At 34.1% G+C, this 26,704-nt stretch overlaps 1 protein-coding gene across 5 annotated transcripts in view; it reads left to right on the top strand.

The window, feature by feature from the left end:
- Positions 1-26,704, top strand: part of VPS13B (vacuolar protein sorting 13 homolog B) — a 625,623-nt gene that overhangs the window by 235,797 nt on the left and 363,122 nt on the right. For 4 of the 5 annotated variants that reach the window (XM_072949533.1, XM_072949529.1, XM_072949532.1 and 1 more), the window contains exons 21-22: positions 2,079-2,226; positions 23,957-24,084. In XM_072949533.1, the coding sequence (XP_072805634.1) occupies positions 2,079-2,226; positions 23,957-24,084 (276 nt within the window). The remainder of the gene's footprint in view (positions 1-2,078; positions 2,227-23,956; positions 24,085-26,704) is intronic. The other variant, XM_072949531.1, reaches the window with a different exon arrangement.

Raw genomic sequence — 26,704 nt, forward strand, 5'->3', positions numbered from 1 at the left:
GTTCCAAAATACCTAAGAAGCCTTTCGTCCTTCTTCCTATAAAATTTTCCTATATTATTAAATTTAATAAGTGTTAAAAATACAGAAAATTATAAAGAATAAAACATACATATTCTATTATAACAGTAATTACCGGCAATTTATCACATTTGCTCATTTTTAAAAGAGATGAATAAAATATTACAAGTAAAGCTAAAATCCCCTCTGATTGCTAACTGACCACCCATTCCTCCCAGAGTCAGTCACTATTATGACACTGATACAATCCTTTAATTTTTACACCTGTATTTACTTATATACACATACTATATATGTAGCATGTATAATATGAAATATATAATTTGTGACATGTAATATATAGGGTGGTTTTGGGAAAATATAATTTTCTCTGATTATTTATTATTTATTAATTTTGACCCTCAAATTTGTTGTAATTTCTTAGAGTTCTTCATCATATTCTGAGTTTATAAATGATGGCCAAGAAACCCAAGGCATTATAGAATCACTAAATATTAGAGCATAAAGGATTTTTCCAGTAGACATCTCCATCCTGTTAACTTTCATAGATGAGAAAGTTTAAATTATGCTCAGCATTTCTCATTTAGGTTTTAAATGCTATTTCTTATTTGGAGTTGTAGAAATATTGTCAGCTTGACTAAATATTTACATAACATGAAAGTGGGTGTTCTACATTGTAGTGGTTCTCACAATATAATCTTTTCATTTTCTCATTATCCTTTTTCTTGTCCTTTTACTCAGCCTAAGTAACAACTTGCAAAATAATCTGGCTTTTTTTTTCCTCTAAGTCATATGTTGGTTGAATATATTATACTGTTACGTAATGTACATATGTTCTCATTGAAATATTTATTCACAATTTAAATGATATTAAATAAGACTCATAAGTTGGGTGAGGCTTATAAAAGTGTGGATGCTGTAGTGTTGAGGGTAACATTAGACTGCACTGCAGCCTGACCAGCCTCCTCCAGATTCACCATCTGATGCAGCTGTATCACAGTTATCATCTGTTGTTTCCCAAGCTGCAATTTCCTTCTCAGTTTGTGGCTAAAACCCAACATTAGATGATTGTTTTCCACCCAGTTCAACATTGATCTTTGATCCTGTAGCAAACTTAAAATACTTTTTTTATTTTATTTGCCAAAAATCTGACAAGATTGTGTTGGGCGTCATCAGCAGTAACATCAGACTTTATTTCAGTGAATAAAGATGAAACAGCTGCGTTATTGTCCAGCTCAGGACTCATGCATTCAATATAGGATCATAATGTTTTCCAGCTTTCCCTAACTATAGATATTTTTCTATTCTTTCTAAATATGCTGTGAATATCACCTTGTCAGACAAAATATAGAGATTCTCAGCAATTCTTAAAAAAAATTTGACTGTATTAACATGTGCATAAACACTTTACAGAAGTATGTCCCTAAAATACATTTTATAACTTTTCATTTTCTAATAATCCTAAATTTCAAAGTTAATTTTAGTCTTGATTTATCCTTACCATTATTATCTTTATACTTCTTATTAAAATTTATATTAAATTTTAATTATTTCCAAGCTCTCTTGGGTTTTGAACAGAGTTATAATTTAAAATTGAAATTGAGTGTCCTTGTGTGAGTGTGTGTGAAAGAGACAAAGAGGGTAGGTGGCAAAGATTGATTAATTTGTTTAAAGTAAAAAAGCCCCTTGTACAACATGGGGTATATAATCAATTATATTGTAATATCTTTGTATGGTGAAAGATGGTAACCCAACATATGATGGTGATCATTTTGTAATGTATAGAAGTATCAAATCACTATATTGTGTATATGAAACTAACATAGTGATGTAAGCCATTGGGGGGAAGAAAAGATAAACATTGAGAGGAAATGTATCAAAATGCTAATGATTATTATCTCTGGGGTGGTGGGGATTATGGTAATTATTAGTTTAAAAAATAATAATAAATAATGAAACCTCAACCCCAACATGTGAAGGACTTTCCTCAGAGATGCTGTGTTTAACCTTCTCTGCTTTAGAAATAGTAAATAATTTACTTTTTCATTTGGCTCTTCCAGCAGCCTGTGATAGCTGTTCCTCTTGTTATGCCAATTAGCAGAAGGAAGGAGGATGAAGTGTCTGTTGGAAGTGCACCCCTGGCAAAGCAACAGTCTTATCAGGCCTCTGAATATGCCAGCAGCCCTATAAAAACAAAAACAGTAACAGGTATGTGTCAAGAACTCTAAAGGGTCTGTGATTTCACCCTACCTCTAAGCTGACAAGTTATCATGTTATCCAGGATACAGTTTCATCAATGTTTGCCAAAGACATGAGGCTCGTGGAATGGAGACAAAAGACTTTATAATCTATGGCATTAGGAATTACCAGAGTGTTAGCATTTTCTTATGTCCTTGCCCTACACCTGATTCCCACAGGGTGGCACAAAGAGGGCCAGGGGATACCTGTATACAGTGGATTATGTTATAGCAGCAGAACCCTCCGTTAGGGAACCTGAACCTTTAATAATGGGTGGAAAGCATGCCTGCTGTTTTCTCTCGTGGGGAGCCCTATGTATACCTAGCAAGACTATAAGCAAACCTGCTCAGAAAAAAAGACAATGTCTGTCTTCTGAGGGTGTACACTGTACAGATATCCTTAAAAACACCTTTGGGAACAAAGGCATTCACTGCCTCTACTTGTAAGACATGCAAAAGCACAAGAGACCCGTGGAGAATCATCTCCTGATATTTCCCTCTTAAAGTGAATTCTTGCAAATGCAGAATATCTCAATCTTCTTTCCTCCTCCTCTTTTACTTTCTTAGCTAGAACATCTATGCAAATATAAAACAATGTTTTAAATTTCCTTTTAATGTAATTAAAAAAATTGTATGATTTCATTTGAAGTAGTGTTTTTCTCTTTAACGTCTAATAATAAGCTGTAATGAATTTGGTAAGGTATTTATAACTTCTTACATATCATTTTTCTTGTTTTTCTTGTACTTTTACCATCTTAACCTTTTAAAATGTACAGTTTGGTTGTATTAAGTATACAGACAGTCCCTGACCCACGGTAATTTGACTTCTGGTTTTTCAACTTCATGATGGTGTTAAAGCAGTACGGATTCAGTAGAAGCCATACTTTAAATTTTATATTTGATCTTTTCAGGGGCCAATAATAGCAGTAGGATACTCTGATGATGCTGGGCAGGGGCAGTGTGCTACAGCTTTCAGTCAGCCATGCAGTCACGAGGGTAAACAGCTGATAACACCCACAGCCATTCTGTCCCCATACAGCCATTCTGGGTTTCACCCTCAGTACAGTATTCAGTAAGTTACATGAGCTGTTCAATACTTTAGTTTAAAATAGGCTTTGCATTAGACAGTTTTGCCCAATTGTAGGCTAATGTAAGTGTTCTGAGCACATTTAAGGTAGCCTAGGCTAAGATATGAAGTTCAGTAGGTTAGGTATATTAAATGCATTTTCAACTCAAGATATTTTCAACTTACAGTGGGTTTATCAGGATGTAACCCCACGGTATGTTGAAGAGGATGTGCATTCACATTCTTGTGAAATGCATATTTTAATTTTTTAACTGAATTTCACAGTGAAAAAATGTGTTAATTTATCCCTGAATTCTTATTAAAATAACCTTGTAGTTTTATATCCTCAACCTAAAGTCCAAAGATGTTAAGTTCATCCCTGTGTTATATAGTATTTTTGGCTCAGGAAGACCAAGGGTTTGTGATACTGCACTGGGCTTGATTTTCCTTTTTTTCAATAAGAAGCAGACATCCTCTTCCAATCTCAATTAAGCAGTTTTAAGTAGCTGGTTGCAGGGGGAACATGTGCTTGATGGCTGAAAATGTGTTGACAGCAGAACAGCACAATTTGAGAGATATAGGCACGCAGGGCAGGCCAAGCCAGAATAAAAGCATGTTTCACATGAAGATAATATATTATCACAAAATTCTAAATAATCTTCTAGAGAATCTGTATTTTCTTTAAAACAAGGAAACCACTAAAAGCTATGCCATCTGTTTACCCTATGTTTTGGAAATGTTATGAACATTAATTTGGAACTCTTGATGAAAATGTCTGTAATGGAGATGAAAACTTTAAAAAGCAGGATACTTCATAAATGATGGCTCTTTTAAAAATATGAGCCATTTTTATCTTAGATGTTTATGTATTACATCTCGTCTAAAAGCACTGTGAGTACACAGTTAAAATAATAGAAGGCATTTTAATTTGACTCTTTAAATGCTACCGAGATAATAATAAAGATGTGATAATTAATGATGTAAATTTTAGTAGATACTGCTGTTAATTAAAATTGTAGAGCTTCAGCTTCTGCCTGTGATGGAGTAACAGGGACTAGATTTATATTCCTGTTGTAAATAACTAATAAACTGGTCAAAACATATGAGAGAACAAAAAAAGTTTCTAGACATCAGACAATAGGCAGTGCAGGACTATGATCCCTCATAGAAAGGAAACCAATTAGTTGAACCTTAGGGTTGCCCAGGCTTTTTAGTTGAAGGCGCATTCCAGACTACGGAACAGGGTGGGATATATCAAGCTGAACGCAGCTGTTTTGCTAAGTTGAGGTTTAGGGAAGCAAAGGGATCGAAGTAAAAGGAGGCAGCAATAGCTGGAAATTACAGGACAGAGTTCCAGAGAGAGAAAACTGTGTAGCAAAAGAGCTTCATAAATCAGCAGTGGATTTATCCTTGAGTATTTGCCGAATAGTGAGATGTGCACATGTAGGATGAGATTACAAAGTTGGACAAAGGATGACCAAGGAATGATACCCAGGTCTGAATGATCCCCAGAGCTCACACAGGACTGGAAGGCATTCAGGTTCCTACTATGCATAGTTCACGATTTCCGTTGATCATTTGGGAAATTGAATAGAGACCCCAAAAAGGCTGTGCCTCAAGAGTGGAGCTAAATTATCCATAGGAAGGCCTATGCTAGACCCATCTTAAATAAGCTTTGAAATGCCTCTCTGAAGAAACCAGAACAAGGAGTTATTTCACTGCTGGTAAAATGAAGCCCAGTGCTGTTAAGAGGAATACAGTAAGATCCAGACAGGTAACAACTTAAAAATCACAGTGTCAAGTATTGAATCAAAAACTATTAGAGATGCAAAGAAACAGGCAACTTTGACCAGGAGGGAAACTAGCCAATAGAAATAAACTGAGAAATAACACAGATGATAGAATTGGCAGGTACATTAAATGCCTGTGCGTTAAAATAGGTATTATAACTACATCCAGGTGTTTAAGAAAATATGAATACATTTCAGAGAGAAATGGAGGGTATAGAAAAGAACTGAGCCCGAATCTAGAGATGAAAAATATAGTATCTGAAATGAGAAACTCACTAGGTGGAATTAGCAGGAGAGTAGACATTGCAGAAGAACAAATCAATGAACTTGAAGACGTAGTGATAGAAACTGGCCAAAATGAGGCACAAAGAGAATAAAGGGGAAAAAATGTACAAAGCTTTAGTGAACTTTGGGGTAAAAATTAGGGTAATTACAGTAGGCATCACTGAAAGTTCATATTTGACCAGATACTTGAAGCAAGTGAGGGAGTAAGGCATGTGGATACCTGTAGAAAAATCATATGGGATTGTATGTATATCTAGGAATAAATCATCTAACCTTTCATTTTATAATCAAGGAGATTGAATCATCAAGAGATCAAGCAACTTACCCAAGCTTAAAAAATATTTAATGAGACTTTTTAGAAATGAAAGTCCCAGGTTACAGTAGTCATTGTGTGAATCATCAAGAGGTCAAGCAACTTACCCAAGCTTAAAAAATATTTAATGAGACTTTTTAGAAATGAAAGTCCCAGGTTACAGTAGTCATTGTGTGATTATTAGTTGTCTCTTTTATTCCTTAATCACATAACCAACCCTAAAAATGAGGTCTATGTAAAATTTCCCCTCTAAAACCTAATATATAATCAGCTAACCTCTTAGTGTCTTTTTCTGTATCGAAGGAATATTTTAAGTTTTCAGCCCAGTTCCATAGGACTAAGATGGTGAAGAATTTTGCATCAGAGCTACCAATGTAGGTATAGTGGGAAACACCTAACCTCTGTGATGATCAAGGAGGTTCCTTCTGCCTTTAATTGGGTGTCACTTCAGTGGCACAACTCCTGGGTGAAACTCCAAAGTGAAATACTACTACTGACATACTTTTTCTTCCATGAGAATGGAATGATTCCCAGAGCTCACACAGCTTACATGTCCTTACATATATCCCAGTGTCACTGATGCTTCTAACAAAATTTAAAATTTATGATGTTTCAGATGTTTAAAATTTTTGTCAGGTATACGGAAATTCTGTTTTATTTAGTTTTCAAAGAGAATTAAATATGCCATGTATAACTGAAAAATTGTGCTCTATGTAAAATGACTATAACTCAATAAAAATGTTTAAAAAAATAAAATAAAATAAAAAGAATTAAATATGAAAAATCCTGAATTTTTTAAAGCACTTTGTATTATAGATAGTGAAAGGTTTCAGATTTTTTTCTTAAAAGAATCTTTTGACAGTGAACTTGGGCTATTATGTAGAATATTTCTAATTATTTTTTTCTGACCATTTCAAAACATAGTATTTTTAAATTAAGCAAGAGTTCAGTAATTTAGTTATGATTCTTAAGATTGTGTTAAGTTTGGCTGAAAATATCAGAAAACCCTTGTTCAACCTTTGGTTTAAACAAGATCAGATTTTGCCTCTCATGTGAAAGCTTCGAGTAGACACCCAGAGGTGTTAAGTTTCTCCAAGATGAGGTGCTTTCTCTTCCACTATGGGTAGCCTGTGATGTGAGGCCTTCTGGTCCACAGTGGTTGTTTCAGTAGTTTATCATATCTGCATTTCAGTGAGCAGAAGTGAGTAAACAGGACCCTTTTATCTCTAAAAATTAAACAGAAGTTGCATACTCCACTTTTGCTCCATTTCTCTGGGCCACAAGTTAGTCACATGATTGTATCTAGCTGCACAGGGATCTCAGGAGTGCAGTCTGTATTCTCTGAGGCACATGCCTGGCCAGAATGTGTGGGTTCTAACTAAGAAAGAAGGGGGAGAATGTATATCAGTGGTTATTTAACAGTCTGTGCCACAATAACTTAAAATGGAACGTCACAAGCTGAGTTTTGGAAGACAGAAAATAAATGTTCTCCTTTTATTGGGGCTATCAGAAGTCAAAGCTGGTAAAAGTCTTTTCACGTCTGAGATATGGCTTAGATTTTTCACAGTGAGAGATACAGGTTTGGGAGTCATCAACCTGTGGATCATAGCCAAAGCCTCTCCAAGGGCATGATCTCTCAGGGTGGCCTTACACTGCAAGATAAGAAGAAAGCCCCAAATCCAATTCTGAGTTACTTTCTCATTAAAGAGTAAGGAGTAGGAGCCAGTGGAGGAGACTGAGAAGCATCATTCTGGAAAGCAGGCAACAAAGGAACGTCTAAGATGGATAACATAATTGAAAAGAGTTGTAGGAAGAGGGTGTGACTGCGTGGTGTGCTGTAGTCATCAAGAAAAATGAGACTGAAAAACTTTAATTGGCCAACATCAGTTGGCCAGAGGAGCTTTAGTCGTTAGGGAATGAACGGGGATTGAGCATGTAGAGACCAGCCTCTGTCTGTACACAACTCTTTCAGGAGTTTCGACTCTTGAGAAATTTGGGTAGGTCGGTCAATAGTTGTAGTGAGGTAAAGAGGAGAGAAGAAAAAATTGGAGATACAGTAAAGTTGGGAATAATTTATACAATGAGATCATAGGTCTTAAAAACAGATGTAGGATTTAACAGAGAATTGTCACTTCCTCTGAGAAAGAGGTAAGAAGATAAAGAGTATGTACCATTATAAGCCAATTTAGTTGATTTTCTCTTCACAAACAAATATTTATGCAGACTAAGTATAACTTTCCTTGCCCTGTTTCAGAGACTATAAGAGATTAGGAAATGTATAATTTTTTCAAGGCAAGCCCCTTGTTTTTCACATACAAGGAGTATGTTCCTTCTAAGAAAATAAGAGATGACATTACACTTGACCTTTTTTTTTTCTAAGTTTAATATATTACACCAAGTTTGAAATTCCTTTGAGCCTTAAAAAAAATCATTCTCTCCACAGGCAGTATAACTTATAGGATGGTTTTAAGGAGGGAGATTTCCAGTTTTTGTTAGTAATAGTTCCTCCTGAAGGCACTGATGTATTTTTGGATTCTGATTTTTTTTAAGAATTGTGAAGTATAAGTCAAATGGATCACACCAGTATAGTTACTCATCTAAAAATGGTTAAGCCATCCTTAATTTGATTAAGCTTGAATGTTGAGCAGATATGTTTGTAATTACAATATAGAATTAGTGTTAATGTACATGGAATATATTTTTTGTGGATTTATGTATCTTAGAAGTTACTGTAATCATGTAGGTTATAAAATTCCATTCCTTTCTGTTTAATTATATATTTAATTTCATTAGAAAATATTAAAGCATGAGTACACACTAATGCATAATATGTAATTGATTTTATTCTTTCAGGGATAAAAAAATGTGGTTTAAAAATATTTTCTTTTTATAGACTAGAAAAAGCTTTAAAATAAAATGGTTTATTTAGTAAAATATATTTGAAATAAATTGAAAATATCATTCATATAGTAATCAGAATTTAATGCAAATATAGATTTATTAAATTGTTCTTTTTATTTTTTTACTTTGTAAGAAAAATTACTTTCATTTCTAAACCTAAAATTTATGGGGAAAAGTATTAGCAGCCTGCAGAGTTTAAAATGATACTTAATATTCCAATTGTAAATTGTTTCTCTACTATTCTGGGCAATGAACATAATTTGTAATCAGATACCTTTTTTCTTATTGAGTTATAGTCAGTTTACAGTGTGTCAATTTCCAGTATAGAGCACAATTATTCAGTTATACGTGATCATACATATATTCATTGTCGCATTCTTTTTCTCTGTGAGCTACCACAAGATCTTGTGTATATTTCCCTGTGCTGTACAGAATAATCTTGTTTATCTATTCTACATTTGTCTGTCAGTATCTACAAATTTCGAACTCCCAGTCTGTCCCTTCCCACTTTCCTCCCCCTACCATTTCTAAGCTTAGTTTCCTAAAGGATTCAGTAGATGCCAGATGATCGTTTGACATATCAGCCAGAGTCTAGATGATTGCAGCTATCAACTACAGTTTCTTCATACTTTGATTTTTTTTATGTTTCACAAAACATCCCTTGATCACTTGATGATGACCTTTTATAGATATGTTTGATAATTGCATTGCTCACTTGGTACTACTACATACATGAATTTCTTTCATTGCTAGTGTTCATATGAGGACTCCTCAAGGAAATCACCAGCTCAGGAAGAAATGTCGTTTGTACTTTTTTAGTGTGTCTCCTCCTGTGTCCAGCAGAATGCTTATAGTTAGTGTTTGCCAATTAATTCCAAGAATGTATTCAGTTTGTTAAGCAAACTACATTTATTGATTTTTATTTTAAAAGGTACTACAGTTTGTATAACATGCACATAGTCTTTTCTTCTTGAAACCTCAATTCTCGAGAACTAGACCAGTTACTATTTCGTATTTAATTAAACAAAATACTGTTCCATTAGCTCCTTGACTCATTTTTTTTTAATTCTCTAGGACAGTAAAGGAGATTTGTTTATGTATGGTTTCTTTTAATATGTTCAAATTTTACTCTCACTTTTACTCTGAAGGTAGACTGTAGCCTCCACTGAATTTTGTCAGAGGCAATGTCTTTAGAAGAAGGTAAATTATTTTAATTTTGAGACGTTACTTTTAAATTCTACATCATTTGGAGTTATTTTACTGTGATTACTGTCCTCACCACCTTACTCCTTCCCCTTTTAAATTTCTTGGTCGAAGCCTGGATCAAAACAAAACTAAGTAGAAAAAACAAAACCAAACCACTGTTTTTGGTTTCCTTGAACACAGCTGAGGCAGGCTCACATTTTGTTAAAAGCATTACTAAATAGTAAAAGAATGAATTAAAACAAGTACAGAGGAAACAAACTGTTTGAAAGTAGTTTATCTTTAGAGTAGTAGTCATCAAACTTTTTTCTTAGTACTTTCTTATCAGTGAAAAATTTTGAGCCAGCATCTGTGGTATATCATTTATTGATTTATGCATTATATATGTGTATCACTATATTAATACATTATAAAGCATTCAAGAAAATGTTAACTTTAACATTTAAATCTTACTATTCTGATTGAATTATAATAATACATTAACCATATTAACAGTAAGAGTAAAATTATACTTCATTTTTAAAAATAAAGTTTAATGCTTTGTTATAACAACCTAAAGATTTAGTTCTTAAGTCAGTTTATTTCAGTAATTGATTTTAGTGGCTAACATAACTGACAGCCACCTCATTGAGATATATGGATTCAAGAGGAGAAGAGGCATCATTGATGTACTCAGGACACTTTTCATTCTTAGCCATTTTGCAAAGATCTTATCAACATCAGGCTAGTGTGTTTCTATCTTTCTTATATCAATAAGATATTCTTCCAAATTAATGGAAAAACGTTGCCTTTTTTTTAAAAAAATTAGTGGCACCTTTATTTTCTTGTTTTTAAATTAGTGGTCTCTTTAATCCATATGTTTGGGTATGTGTATTTTACAGGAATCTTTTAAAAGTATGTATCCAAATTATAAGGATTCATTTACTTATATGTAGGTAATACAATTTGGTTAAATGTAGATAATAAAATTTATAAATTTGATTAACTGTGTATGTGTAAATTGTAATATGCCACAGTTAACTGAAAACTGGAGTGAAGGATCCCTGCCAGTTCCTTCCTATTACTGAATGTCTGCTCTTCCTTCAGTATATTTAGCGTAGTGTTTTGTGTGGCCTTCTGACATGGAGAAGGACCTCAATGTGAGTCTACTTTACTAAACATTAACTGTCTTTTTCATTTTTAGATAAAAGTAAATAGGAATACATATTTTTCTCATATTTGTCCCCTACAGCTCAGTGGATGGTCTTGTGGTTTTGTGCACCACATTTTTGGAGGACATTGCTATATTGGGATGCAATTACCTGGAAGTTTAGGATAATCTAGAGAAAGTCTCTCATATGAGGTCCAGGTGGGAGGGTCCCAAGGAGCCAAGTTAAACTGAGAGAAGTATTGGCTAATGTAGTTCAAGAAATCTTCTGGGGTGGAAAAAAAGATTAGAGGAGTTAAAAAATCAATAGCATTCCCAAATACGCAGGCTCAGGCAGAAAATCATTGAGAGAATGACCAGTAAATGTGGGAATGGAAGGAGGGAGAGCCAGGTGAGCTAGGCAGGGAGTGAAGCTGAATAGCTATTAAGGAAGTAAGCCCCATGTTATGCTGACAGCATTCTGTGGTGTTTTGGAGCCTGTGCCGGCTGTGTAATGATATTACATGGACTGGGTAGGTACAGCTACTAACATGTTGCCTGGTTTCCCCTAATTAATAGATGATTCCTTTACTAAAGAAGACACAATTCTAAATTAGGAAGGGCTCTCTGATAAGAAGAGAAAAACTATATTCAAGTGGTTTTTAGTTTTAAAAAAGCAGATTATTTATTGGTTATCTCATAACCAAATGGTAAGAAAGGCAAATATAAATCTTTTCTTTGGGATGACTTAGAGATTTCATTCCATTAGGATTCTGTCTTTTAAAATGTTGGCTTATCTTTCTCTTAATGACTGTATTTTTCTTGACTTAGCGGTGTACGTGGCTGTGATACCTCTGGACTCACATACTTAAGTCTCTCTGATCAGAGAGAAAGAGATCTGTTCCAGTGTCTGTTGAAAACATACCTGAAGAAGATTTTATTTGGCCTTTTTGGCTCATGTGCACACATCTTGGACAATCACTGTGGCCAAGGAGGTTAGTTATGATTGGCCCGGTGGCAGCCCAGGTTGGGTCACGTGTCTACCTCTGTGTTCAGAGGAATGAAAATGTAGGGATAACAGAAACATGGCCTCTGGGGATAATTTTTGAGAGTCAATCAGCTTTTCCAATTACATCTGCTAACTTTTCACTTTACTGTCAGTCAGAACAGCTTGAAAACACAAAATGTTGATTATATTACACTTAGACTAAATCACATTCACACATTTCTGTTTTGATAGGAATAAGGTAAATGAATTATGAAGGTAATGCACACATGAATGGAGGGCAGGATGAAAAATAGTTTAGAAGAGAAAGACATAGGATTACAGACTTTACAACATGTTTTCATTTGTTTCTTAACTAGAGTTTATTCAGCTGGGGGAAAGGAATTAAGAGGTGTTTTTGTTATATACAGTTTTGAAAAGACAGTTCTGCTTTATACAGTTTATTAATTTTGCAACTTTGTTTTATTATAAACAATTTCTTATAGAGATTCATTAATTTGAGTTATCATTACATACAATTTAAAACATGTCAGTTAATTTTAAAGTTCTTTGAGAACACATGGTGGTGTTAATAAGTACGTAGAAAGGTTTTCGAATATAGAGTTCTTCTCTGGAAATAAATTCTTTCTAATATAGAGTTTTTACACAAACTGGCAAGAATTCAGCAAAAATTCAACCAAACTGTTTTGTATGCAGTCTTTTCCCCCTCCTTTTAGCAGTCAGAGAAAGATTATAGTTTCCAGATGAAATTCTCAATGTCGCATAGTGATGACATATATTTTCCTGGTTGGCTCAGCATAAGATGCAATTTTGCATGCCATGTCACGCTGACTTGCAGAATCCAAAAGCCATTATTTCCCAAGGGGCTTTCTGGAGTGATAGTATCAAATGAAGTTTGTATTCTGATGAAAAGTCTCAGGCATTGCTGCAGTTTCTATGGCAAGTTGCTTAAAGCTTTATATATTATCCAAACTCCAGAAATTCAAAAATAGTATTACTATGTAAAGGGCACTTTCTATTCAAGTTATTTAAATTTATATTGTCAAATAGAGTTGCTGAAAATAATGATCAATGAAAACTACAAATCAAGAATTTGGAAGATACAGCAGGAAAAAACAGTAAATGAACAACAAAAAACCACATTTTTGACCCACTTCCCCCCTCCCACTTCAAGCTAACCTCAGACAGCCACATTTTATTCATTTATAAAATGGTAGTAAGTATACCCAACTATCTCACAGATTTAAGTCTTCTTGTAAGACTTAAATAAAATAAGGTATGTGAAAATTTTATAAAATGGTTAAACACAATTCAGATAAAAGGATCATATTTTTCATATTTGCATTTTAAAAGGAAAACTGTAGGCTTCAAGCAAGGTAAAACTATCTTTAGTTCTTGACCCTGCATTGTAATTTTACTTTTTCTTTTCTTTATCATCTTTATCATGTTTCTTTTTCTAAATCATCTTAAGTCTGCTTTAAACTCCAGCATTTTCAGTCATGCCTACATATTAGTGTTTATTTCAGATTGATGATTTATTTTATATTTGTCTTAACTGGCTTGCTTTGTTATACCAGTCTTTTCTTTTCTTTTGATTTCTTCTTCTTCTTCTTCTTCTATTTCTCCTTCTCCTTCTCCTTCATGTCTCACATCCAGTTGCCTCTACATCACTAAATATCTTACAGGCTGCGGAAGCCGGGCACGTATTAAATCTGTACAACTCTGTAACTCTCCCTCACCATCATTGACTATGTTGCTCAAGGCTGAAATTTAGGATTGATCCTTAGTGTCTTCTGTCTGTTCTGTTTCCAAATTATATCTCGAGTCTTTGTTTCATTCTGTCTGTATGCTACTTCCCTAGTCAGAACCACGTAATTTCTTGTGCAGAGTAATGTAAGGGTCTCCTAACTAGTCTCAGTGCTGTCATTTACAAATTATCTTGTCACCTTTTGTCCAGATGACAGCGTGAGCCATCTTATTAAAAAATCTAAATTGGATCATTTCCTTCCCTGCTTGAAACACTCTTGTGACTTACTGCACTTAAGATAAAATTCAGGCTCCTTACCAGGACTTACAAAGTTTGATCTGAACAAGCCTCTCTGTCTGGTTCTTCCATTCCATCTTCTGTCATTTTTCCTTACATTGATCCTCTTTGATTTCTTCAAATACTGCATGTTTTTTCTTGCCTAGGATCTTCTGCATATTCTGTTTCTGTTGTTTCCATTGCTCCTTTCATAGCTGTGTGTTTTTCATACTCTAAGTCTTTGTTTAAATGTTATCCTTTCAGTAAAGAAACCTTTCCCATTTGGTCTTTCTAAAGTAGGTCTGTACCACTCCCCCAGGGTTCCCTACCTTAGCAGCTCTTTTCTGTCCTTGTAACGTTTATCAGTTTTCCACTTTTTTTTTTCTGTCTCTTCGTCCAGACTGTATGTCAAGGGTCATATCTGACTTGCTCATTTTTGTATTCTCGGAATCTAACAGCTATTTCTAGCATTGAGCAAATTGAGTAAATAATTGTTGCGTGTGTGAATAAATCCTTTTTCTTTTGTTGTTTTTATTTAGGGGCTTAATAATCACATTTCTTAACCTTATTTACCCTCTGTCTTTTAATTGATTTAAATTGATGTCCTGTAACTTTCTAGATCAGTTCCCAGATTTCCCAGAGATACTTATCAAATATCTGGGAGAAGGTAGCAGCTTATAGCACAGTTTAGATTGGTACACATTGTCTTTTGGGGTATTCTGGCTGCGTCAGAAATTTAGATACGTTTTAAAATGTTGAACTATGATAGTAGTCCATGTACAACCTACATATAGAGGTAAATTTTTATTTTTAGTCAAATAATCAGTAAATATAACCTTGAATTTTTTCAGTGTTCTTAACCCTGTTCTCAGTAATTTTGGGAATTGAAAGTAGTATATGATGTGGCATCTGTTCCGATAAACTTTAGGTTCTAAATAAAGGGGGGAATGTAGTGTGCTATGTGGTAGGCTTTATAGAACTGAGGAGGATCTAGAGAAAACACTATTAATGTAGATTTTAGGAATTGGAAAATTTTTCATTTTGTAAGACGTACAACTTGAAGGTCAGTCTTAAATAGATGGGGTTAGCATAGTCAAGAGGTTGCAGTTTACTTGGATGGGAACAGCCTGGGAAAGATTTTGAATTGGAGTGGAAAATAAAGTTGAATAGCTTCAGAAAGGCTATCTATCTTAAGGATCTATCTATCTATCCATCAGTTTTTGCAAGGGGTGAGTAATTGGGTTTATTTATTTATTTCTTTGGTATTTCACTGGAGGTACTGGGGATTAAACCCAGGACCTCCTGCATGCTAGGCATGCAGCTCTACCACTGAGCTGTGTCCTCCCCTGTTGCTATTTATTCTTGAATAATATCCTATGGTTGAGACTAGTCTGTAGGATGGATCTGAAGGAGGAAGACCCTTTGCAGAAATGTGAGTTACCCTGCTTAATAGCGATAAAGATTTTCAGCAGGTTAGCAGATGTGGGTTGGAGAAAAAAGTACAGATATAGGTTATTTTTTAATGTGAAAATTCACTTTTCTTCCTTACCTTTGCAAGAGGTATTTATATTTCTTTCCAGTGACGTAAAAGTCATTAGGATTATGAATGAGTTATAACTTCTTGTCCATGGCTATATGCAAGTGGTTTAGAGAAGTGTGAAGGGTCATTATAAGACAATGCTTCTACAGTTATTATACTTCTTACATTATAGTAAAATTTTCTGAAATAGGTCTGTGCCAACGATCCATTTAGTAAGTTTGTTCCCCAACTATTTCCCTCTTTTTGGTGTAAACTCCTCAACGACATAATCTCAGTCTTAGGCGTATTTGTTTCCAAGGTCCTAGCATAAGTAGGCACTCAGTAATGCTTACTGAATTGAACTAAGCAACTTTTCCAGAGCTCATAAGTCTTGGAAGAAGATAGCATTTTCCTTTATCTCATTTTCAAGTGTTTTCCAAGCCACACCAATGGAATGGAAGAATAGCAATATAATAAGATTCACAAATTGGCATCTGTCTGCCTTTATTCCTGCTCCACTGAAATTTCCTAAATCCTTACTGATTAAGGAAATGGGAGATGGAGAGAAAGGTGGTGGGTGGCATGGTTCCTCTTTTGCTGTGTTCTTCAGCCCAGTATTTTTGCCAGTATTCTTGCCTTCAAGGAACAGCAAGGAGGACAATCTAGCTGGAGCAGGAAGAGCACCACTAAGAGGGATGTAAGGGAAGGTCAAAACTGCTGGTGGGAATGTAGTTTGGTGCAGCCATTATGGAAAACAATATGGAGATTCCTCAGAAAACTGAAAACAGACTTACCATTATAATCCAGCAATCCCACTTCTGGGTATATATCCAGAGGGAACTCTAATTTGAAAAGATACATGCACCCCAGTGTTCATAGCAGCACTATTTACAATAGCCAAGACATGGAAGCAACCTAAATGTCCACGGACAGATGACTGGATAAAGAAGCTGTGGTAAATTTATACAATGGAATACTACTCAGCTATAAAAAAGAATAAAATAATGCCATTTGCAGCAACATGGATGGGCCTGGAGATCGTCATTCTAAGTGAAGTAAGCCAGAAAGAAAAAGAAAAATACCATATGATAGCACTCATATGTGGAATCTAAATTAAAAAAAAAAAGAAAGACTCTGTGGACTCATCTACAAAACAGAAACAGACTCCCAGACTTAGTAAACAATCTTATGGTTACCAGGGAAAGGGGGTGGGAAGGGATAAATTTGGGAGTTTGAGATTTACAAATGTTAGCCACTATATATAAAAATAGATTTAAAAAAAGGTTTCTGCTGTATAGCACAGGAAGCTATGTTCAGTATCTTGTAATACCTTTAATGAAAAAATAAGAAAACATATGTATGTATATGCATGACTGGGACATTGTGCTGTGCACCAGAAGTTGACACATTGTAACTGATGGTACTTCAATTGAAAAAAAAAGACAATGGGGAAGCCAGATTCTATAGGGACTTAATAAGCCATGTTAAGGACTTTGACTAATAAAAGTGAATAAAATGGAATGCCATAGAAGAGTTTTTATTAGAGGAATATTGTGGCCTTTTGGGGCAGTTTTAATAGTATTTATTACTCTGGATGCTGTGTTGAGAATGTGACCACATTTGTGCCATGTGGCTATTGCCATAGTACATGCCTATAATCACAGTGACTTGGACCAGGGTAGTATCACTAAAGAATATAATGTCAAATTCTGGGTATATTTTTGGATAGAGCAATTTAAATTATGCCAAATGTCTGTCTCTAGAGGGGTCAGTGTTTTTGTTTATTTGTTTTCATCTGAGCAATTGGAAATGTGGATTTGCTATTTACTGAGACCTGAAGGAATATAAAAGGAAAGATCTAAAGGCAGAGGGAGACTCAAGAGTTTTGCTTTAGCCGTGCTAAATTTTAAATTCCTATTAAATGGAGACATTGAGTAGATAGTTGGATAAGTAGTCTGGAGTTTAGGGGGCAGATCCAGACTCTTCCCTGGAAATTTTCACAATGTAGAGGATACTTAAGGCCATGACATGGAGTGAGATCATCTAAGAAGAGAACATTTACAGAGAAGAGACACAGCACAACAACTGAATCCCTGGATCTTCTAAATGATTAGAGAGCTGGAAAATGAACTAGCGGTGACACCTAGAAAGAGCTACCGGTGAGGTAGGAGAGGAACATAGTATAAACAGTGGTGTCCAGAAAGAAGTGAAGAAAATGTTCTAATAAGATGGGAATGACCAGCTGTTTCAGATTCCTCTAGTAGTCAGTCAATTCCTTGTAGTCAGTGTTGTCCAGTGGCTGCAAAAAACAACCACAAAAATCTCAGTAACATTACACTATAGAATTCATTTCTTGTTCAAGGAAAATCCTTTGTGTTCACAATGAATCCCTGCACAAACACTTAGAAAGCATGTTTTTATAGATACCCTGGTGTTCAGGACTGTCTTTAGCTTCTGAAAACTTGTAATGAAACAGTCTATAGCCCTGCTTCAGGTCCTCTCTTTCCCAAGCTTATAACTCTTCCCTCTTTATCCCTTAGTAAGCCTTGCTTTCCCATATGGGCAATTTGTGGATTTGTCTTGTCTCTTTGCCTGTGACTGTTTAAAGCATGCTGCCTTTCCAGAATGATCCACAACCTGGTGTGCAAGGCTTTTTCTCAGGAGGTTTTCTATTTTTATCTTTTAAGTTTCCTATAAATAATTCAACTCTGGTTAAGGCAGCTGCCCCGTGGCATTATTTTGTCTGGGCAGTGAGTACATGGCTGAACAACTTGATTTCCCATGAACAGAGAGGATAAATAAAAGACTGAAACACTTTTCTTCTTGGTGATCATTTAAAATTTTAAATAAAAATGAAATCATAAATTTTAAATATGTACCTTACATAAAGGTACATTTTTGACCAAAATGTCAAGTAATATGCTACTATGGAAAGTTTAAATAAGGTACATATGTGGTTTTTTTTCTCTTTTTTAATCATTAATGATTGATTCAACTAATGTTTACTGAGCAAGGCACTATACTCTTTCAAGATACAACATGAAATAAATAAAGGAAACATGGATTGTCCTTTCAGTGAAATGAATACTCTCTTGGTATTAGCACTGAACTGAATAAAGTGCATAAACATATGAATTAGTGGTAAGAAGTCTTATGTTTATAGGAAAAATTGCTATAGGAATTTTTTTGTTGTTGTTGTTGCTTTCCTATTAGAAGTCATCCTCCCCTATTGACCAAGTACTGAAGTCGGCCTGCCTTTGTGATAGCACGTCTCTAAGACTTTCATACAACAGATGATAAAAACCTGAAACACAAAGGGCTTGATTCTGAGAAGCACTTACTGTGAGAACTGAATTCTACTGTAGCTGAACAAATGTCTTCTGACTCTTTGGTATCACGAAGTAACTTTGTTATTATGAGAATCTTTAACTCCTAGAACATAAGCCATTTGGTATCAGATGTTATTATTTGGTGTCATTGGTTTATATATACTATACAATACTTAGAGTTACCATTTAACCATTGACATCATTACTCAAACCCTCAAAATAAGAACAGAGGTTTTTGACATACTAATGTTGAGTAATTGTTACCAGGTTCCATCCAGTTCAACCATAAGGAGATGAAGGAATGTTCTGATATAAGTCACTGATTGATATTTAGAGGCAAAAAATAGTCATTTGACTCTGTGCCTTGGTGTTTTTAGCTTTATGTGTTTTCAGTTAATTTTATCTAATTCGTGTTATGTTAATAAATATGTACATAAAGATTATTTCTTATTGGAAGAGTAAGATTAGTAGGGGTCGGAATCCAGAATTATCTTCAAAGTCCAGCCATTGACTACTACCGTTTATTGCTACCCCATATTACTATGTTCTGCTGCTTTTGGAGAGACAACTATTTAAATGTTTGATAATATACCACGAAGAATTAAATATATTCACAATTATGTTGGAATTCTACAAGATTATAGAGGAAGGTCCAAATCTGAAACCTTAAGTTGACTCTAAGTGCGGTACTTTTTCCATGACATGAAAAACAAAGGAATAATATTGTACCAAGTTGGATGGTACATGCCTGAGAAATGAATATTTTAACTAACAGAATTTGGACCTCAAAATCACCTTAATTGTTGAAAACAGTAAGTGTAATAGATATCAGACTACCATCTTAAATGTAGGTTTTCTACAGCTCCAATGAGAATGGACAAGTATACTGTTTTCTGAGCTATTTGTGGTACCAAGATCCTCAGTAGAAATGTACATTTATTACATATTTGGTAGAACTAGAAGTCATTGCACAAAGTTTGAGAAATAGAAGAGGCATGATAACATAGTAGTTTAAAAGCATGGATTTTGGTATTAGACGGCCTAGACCTGCATCCCTGTTTTGCCACTACCAGTTAGGTGAGCTACGATAGGTTACTTACCTCTCTGTGAACAGTTTCCTTATCTGAAAATGGTAGTAATAAGAGTAAATAATTGTGTCTTCATCAGGGGTTATGAGGTTTAAACTGGCGCATATTTGTAAAGCGCTTAGAGTGGCACCTGGTATGTAGTAAATGTTACAGAAATTTTGGTTACAGTATGGATCAAGATTGGCAGACTTTACAATGTATACATGTCATACCTTAACATACACATAATTACAGGGAAAAAACTGTCCTTTTTAAAAAACAAATTTGTCTTCATATTATCTTTAAGAAAATATGATGGATTGAAAATTAGTATATCCAAAATAGGGTGCTTTTACACTTCTAAAAGCCAGATCATGTTATTTAATGAGAATTTTAAACTGATTATGTTTTTCATAGCCTTTTGGAAAGCACTTTTAAGCCATATACAGATTTCAGGGTCTCCTTTAACTTCTTAAATTAAGTCATTGTATCACATAATACAGCATTTATAATAAACATGTGGCTGTTTTGTTTAGTAGTGACTTGAAATACTGCTTAGCTGTCAGATAATGGTGCCCATACTGCTTGATAACATTAATTAGATGTATTTATTTTCAAACTGTGATAATATTATTTATACAACACTAGTATTCTGTTATCAGTAGATTTAAAAAATTCAACCATAAACAAATTTTGTAGAACTTTTGCTATTCATGGTTTCAAAGAGTTTTAAAATTTGGTCTGCATTTTAAAATATTTATTTTTTACAGACTTTTTTTTTTTAAGGGTAGTTTTAGGTTCACATTAAAACTAAGGGGAAGGTACAGAGAGTTTCCTCATACGCCCTGCCCCTGCAGACGCATAGCCTCCCTCATTATCAAAACCCCTCACCAAGATGATACATGGTTATAATTGGTGAATTTATACTGACCCATCATTATTATCCGAAGTCTATAGTTCTCATTAGGGTTCACTCGTGCTATTATACATTCTTATGCTTCGGACAAATGTATAATAACATGTACCCATCATTATAGTGTCATACAGAGTAGTTTCACTGCCCTAAAAATTCTCTGTCCTCTGCCTTTTACTCCTCTCTCCTTCCCAGCTCCTGTACTGAGCTTTTTATTGTCTCCATAGTTTTGCCTTTTCCAGAATATCCTATAGTTGGAATTAAACAGTGTGTAGTCTTTTTAGACTGGTTCCTTTCACTTAGTAATATGCATTTAAATTTCCTGCATGTGTTTTTATGGCTTGATAACTCATTTCTATTAAGTGATGAATAACATTTCATTTTCTAAATGTATCTCAGTTTATTTAGCAGTTCACCCACCACAGGACATCTTGGTTGCTTCCTGCTTGGCAGTGTTGCATAAAGCTGCCTTAAACATCTGTGTGTAGGTTCTTATGTGGCTGGTCTACATTTAAGTCAGTTGTTTAAATTGGCAGAGCTCTACAATAAGTTTACGTAACCATCTTCTTCTTGTAACTACTAAAGTATAAAAGAATAGCAGTGAAGTCCAAGTGAATGGAAAGTAAATTAAGGTGTGTTTTATTTTAAAAATTACAATGAGAAATTCACTGTTGTAAAACATTAATTCTGAAATATACAGGGTAAAGAGTTAAGTAGCTCACCTCACCCCTCATCAGTTCCCTTTTACTGTCCTCAGAGATAACTTCTGTCAAGGGTTTGTTTTTTACCCTTTAACTTTTCTGTGTATGAAATGAACAAATACATGCTCAAACTCACACTGTTTTTTGAAAAAATATGTGGATTATACCACACATATTTTGCTTTCACTTTACAAGTTACTGAAAATGATTTCTGTCATACCTTTAACTGTTCAGCTTTAAATGATTAAATTATAATCTGTATTAAAGGTATTCCAAAGTTAATTTAACCATTTCTTTTTTGATGGACAGATAAGTTGCTTAGCATTTTCTTTCTCCCTTCCCCTTCCTACCTTTATTTGTTTTGCTGTTTTAAATAATACTGCTGATACTGCTGACGCTGAACATCTTCTCTAACTTGCTGATATGCATGCACTCTCACATGTGTTAGTATTTCTGTTGCCTAGGTTCTTAGAAATGGGAGTTTTTGTAGAAAAACATGCATGTTTGAATTCTGGTAGATACAAAATGTCCTCTGTTGTAACTTTAGTGTGTACTTATTTGTATTCCCTGTATGTGAAGCATTCTAACGAGGGGCTTTGACACTGTCAAAAATTTTTAAATATAAGTTAGCTCTAAAATGTTTGCCACCATGACAATTGAAAAGGATATATGATTGTTGCCTTAATTTTTGTTTGTTAGTGAAGTTGAGTGTCTCTTAATAAATTTATTGGCCAAATTACATTTTTTCTGTGAATTATCCATTCATATTCTTTTCCAGTTTTAACAGTTGTTTATCCTTTTGCCACCTTGTTATCTTCAGTTGGATCTGTAATGGAACTCTCAACTTGACAGTCTAAAACTACATTTCTTTCCCTCTTGATTCTTCTCACCCTACAGGTTCATCCTTTCAGTTGCTCAGACGTAAAACTTAGGAGTCATACTTGCTTTGCTTTTCTCTCTTCCTGTACTTCTAGTCCATTAGTAAATCCTGTTGGCTGTATTTTGGAAATGGATACAGAATTTCACCACTTCTCACTACTGCCATTGCTGCCACCATCTTTCATAACTTGTCTTCCTTTTTTAATACTTAATGTATGTAGTCAGCATTCTACACAGTAGCCCGAAATATTCTTTCAAAATATGTCCATGAATTTCATGACTGTGTTTAGAATCCATCATCGTATCCTGGCTCCCTCAAAGTAAGACCCAGCTTTCTTACCATGGCCCACATAAGCCCTGTGTGATTTGGTCCCTAGCGATAGCTCTGTCCTCGTCTCCCATTTCTCACTCTTCCTCTGTTCTAGCCATCCTTGCTTTTATACTGTTTCTTGAAAGTCCTAAGTACACTCCGAACTTGAGACTTTGTATTGTTCTCTCTGCCTAGAATGCTCTACTCCTATCTCCACAGATCTCTCTTAAACTTTTTTTTTAAAACAAAGATTTCTTGAATTTCAAATATGTACAGTGTGTTAGACTGTAGAATTATGAGAAAAAAGATTTATGTCCCATGCCTTCAAGATATTGTTATCTAGTATCAATACAAATATGCGAACTAAGTTGAGAGAAGAAAAAAAATATGAGTAGATATAGGATTTGTCATCCTTATAGTGGTGATATGGTGGCATTTACTTTGGAGACCATTCTGTGATCATCAAACTTAGTAAAAGTCTTGAAAAGTAAGATCTGTTTTATTTATCTTATAGTATTTAAAATAGCACCTATAAATTATATGTTTGCATTAACACAAAATGTATTACCTAAATATATATGGATCTGTTCAGATATATCTTACTATATAGTAAAATTTTTGGAATTTACATATAAAATTATTGAAGTTCTCTAATTTCTTTATTCTAGTTGAACAAAATTTTTAATAACATAAAACTGCTTTTTATGTAATCAGTACTTCTTTTGGTTACCAGCAGTTTTAAAATTCAGTTTTAAATCCGTTTTAAAATTGAGAGATCTTGTGAGTAAGGTTTTGTTATCAGAAAAATTCACAAATGGGAGACATATTTCCTATCAGTTTCAGGCAAAGCCAGTGCTTTGTAGTTGTATTTTTTCCTTCAAGTAAGATTTTTATTGCTGTGTTAACTTTATACTGAGAAATGAACAGATTATTAGGTTACAACTTAATAAATTTTCATGGAATGAATACATCCATGTATTCAATAAATAGAACATTACCATTGCTCCCCAAACCCACCTCCCAATCATCAATCCCTGACAAGAGTCAGAAATACTCTCCTGACTTTTAATAGGTTAGTTTTGCTTATTTTTGAATAATTGTAAAAATCAGTAATTATGCAAGATAAAATGATCTAATGTGATATTTTATAATCTCATATAGAAGCTTTAATTTTAGGCAAGGAAAGAAATACTCTCAAAATATTTTCTGGATATTTTTGTGAAAGTGTAAGGTGTATTTCTGTTAAATAATTAGTTGTTCTTATACTTAGAGTCCAGACCATTGTCAGTTCCTGTGAAAGCCATGCTGAATATATCTGAAGGCTGTAGAAGTCCTGAGGAAAGAATGAAAGAATTCATTGGAGTGGTGTGGAATGCAGTAAAAAGTCTCACACTGCAGGTAAAATAAAAGTTAGAAATATCGTGGTTTTAGTTTATATGATTCTTTTTAATTTTCAGAGGTACCTTTAATATTGGTAAAAAATGTTCTCACTGGTGATTCTTATGTATACTACCTCATTTTCATAATTTAGAAGAAAACTATTGCTGTACTTTGCATGTTATTAACAGTGATATGAAACACTTGTGCTTTTCCTGATAGATTTATAAAACTACAGATTTTGAGATGTTCCTTGAATTAAAAAAATTAATTAATTGTACTTTTTGTTTCTTTTAAGCTTTATTTAATATATTTTCAATGGTCGGTGTATAAATCCCATCCTTAGTGCTAAAATAAAAGCTTAGTTGGAATAATTAGATAACCCTTCTATTTTTTCCTACCTAACCATAAACTAGATATGAAAATTATAATTATTTATTTATCTTACTGTTATTAAATTTTCTTTTTACTTATTTTCACTTCTAAGTAGACATAATTTAATCTTTTAAAATTACCCTTCTTCTACATCATGTTTAAACTGATGAAAATATACAATTAAATTCTTATCTTCTTTCATAGGTATTAGGTAAGGGTAACTCAACAGTTTTTAAGTTTTTGTGTAACTTAAAATAAGGTATGGAAGACTGAGGTCAGAGGCATCTTTGTGGAGTTTTATGTGTACCAGACAGTAATATCTAAGTATTGGAGCCTTTCACTTCTGTTTAAGATGTAGAAAATTGCAAAAGAATGTTGTTCCCACCTTTTGAACACGAGCAAGGTGGATGACCTGGAGATTATACCGGGAAGCTTCACACACATAAACTGCAGGATAATGCGTATGTGCTGTTTTTCGCTGCTACATTTGTAGTAATTTGTTATGCAGCATAGAAAAGTGGTAACTCACAATACAAACACGTTATGCATAGCTGTAATGTAGTCTGATTACTATTATGAAAACTTACCAAAATTACTTTTCAGAAATCTGAAACATCTCCAGTTGCCTCCTATCAGTATGTGAATATGATTACTGTTGACCCTTGAATAACATAGGTTTGAACAGTGCAGATCCACTTACGTGGATTTTTTTCAGTATTTCAGTACTACTTGATCTGTAGTTGAGTCTGCAGATGCAGAACCGTGGATCCAACAGGTGGGCTGTAAACTTATATATGGATCTTCCGCTATGAGGGGTCAGTGCCTCTAATCCTTCTGTGGTTCAAGGGTCAACTGTATTTCAAATCTATCTAATACCAGAGCCACTAACCTGGATTTTGGGAATCCTTTACAGCCTCTCTCTTCTGTGCATGCTGCTTATAGAAAATTCAGAGAAGAGTAGGAGGAAGAAAGTGTGTTTTGTCATTCTTTTGTTGTCATTTTAACTTTCAGCTTGCAAGAAATATGGCCTTTTCACAGATAACAGCTGCATCTCACCAATCTCAGCCAGTGTTAGGCCTTTTACTGTTGATATTATCCTAGTAACTGTAACTCCCTGTGTTGACTTACCTGTCTTTCTCCTTTCAAGGTTCTTTTGATGTGTTGGTGGCATCAAATAGGAAGACGAGATAGCAGCAATGCAGGAAACATTCAGTGCCTTTACATTGCTTGAAGTTGATTGTAGAAGCAGAAAACAGACAGTGCTCTTAACATGTTGCTGATCATTTATAGTCAATATTACTTTCTTTAATCTATAGTAAACTACTGTCTCCTTATGATCTTTTTTTTACTATTTTTCATTCAGTCCTTGTATAAACATTTACCCATGCCATCCTTCATGATAGTAGTGTCTGGTTTTGTTCCTCATAACTATTTATATTTATTCATTTACTTGTACGTAGCTTTTCTGTATAACAAAATCTTTCATCTCAGGGAAGACATTACTGATGGGAATGAGGGTGGTACATGGACAATTGTATCTCAGTTACATTCTCTTTCTCAGTTTGGTCCATCTGAGTCTGTATTCTTAGGTTACTCTAGTCTGTAGTCACAAGAAAATAAATTTAAGGAGTCTTTTTTCTTATTTCTTGTGTTTCTGCATAATGCCACATGGGCTCGTCTAAGTTCACTGATTAATTAACACATTCTGTTTTTACTCTTCAAATCATCAGTAAATTAAGTGGGTTTTTTTCCCTGATAAGTACTACCCATCATCTTGTTATGTATTATTTTGTTATCTTCTAGAAAGAGTAATCTGTGGTGTATTTAGTAGTCAATAAGTACTAGAGTGATTAGTAATTAAGAAGATGTATAACTACTTAGAGCATATATTTCTACTATAATTATTACATAAATAAATAACACTGAACTCATCTGATTATAGTTCAGTCTTAAGTTCTAAATGTTAATTTAATATAAATAATATTTCATGGAAGAAAGGAATAATCCAAATATTAGATCTTTCTGCGGTGCTTTACGTTACATATCATGCCTTTCTTTAGCACTTTACTTTAAGGCATCTTACTCAAGAATTAGTTGTATTTTGATTTCATTAAACTAGGGCTAAGAATTGTGGTAGGAAAGGTATGTATTCTTTGTGTCTTTTCTAAGACTTATTCAGTGTATAATAGATCTTTGTGGACACTTCCCCTGAATATTGATGTCTACCTATTATACAAAATTTGCTTTCTCTTGATTCTTATCTATA

Source organism: Vicugna pacos, chromosome 25 (assembly GCF_048564905.1).
Source record: "Vicugna pacos chromosome 25, VicPac4, whole genome shotgun sequence".
Lineage (NCBI taxonomy): Eukaryota > Metazoa > Chordata > Mammalia > Artiodactyla > Camelidae > Vicugna > Vicugna pacos.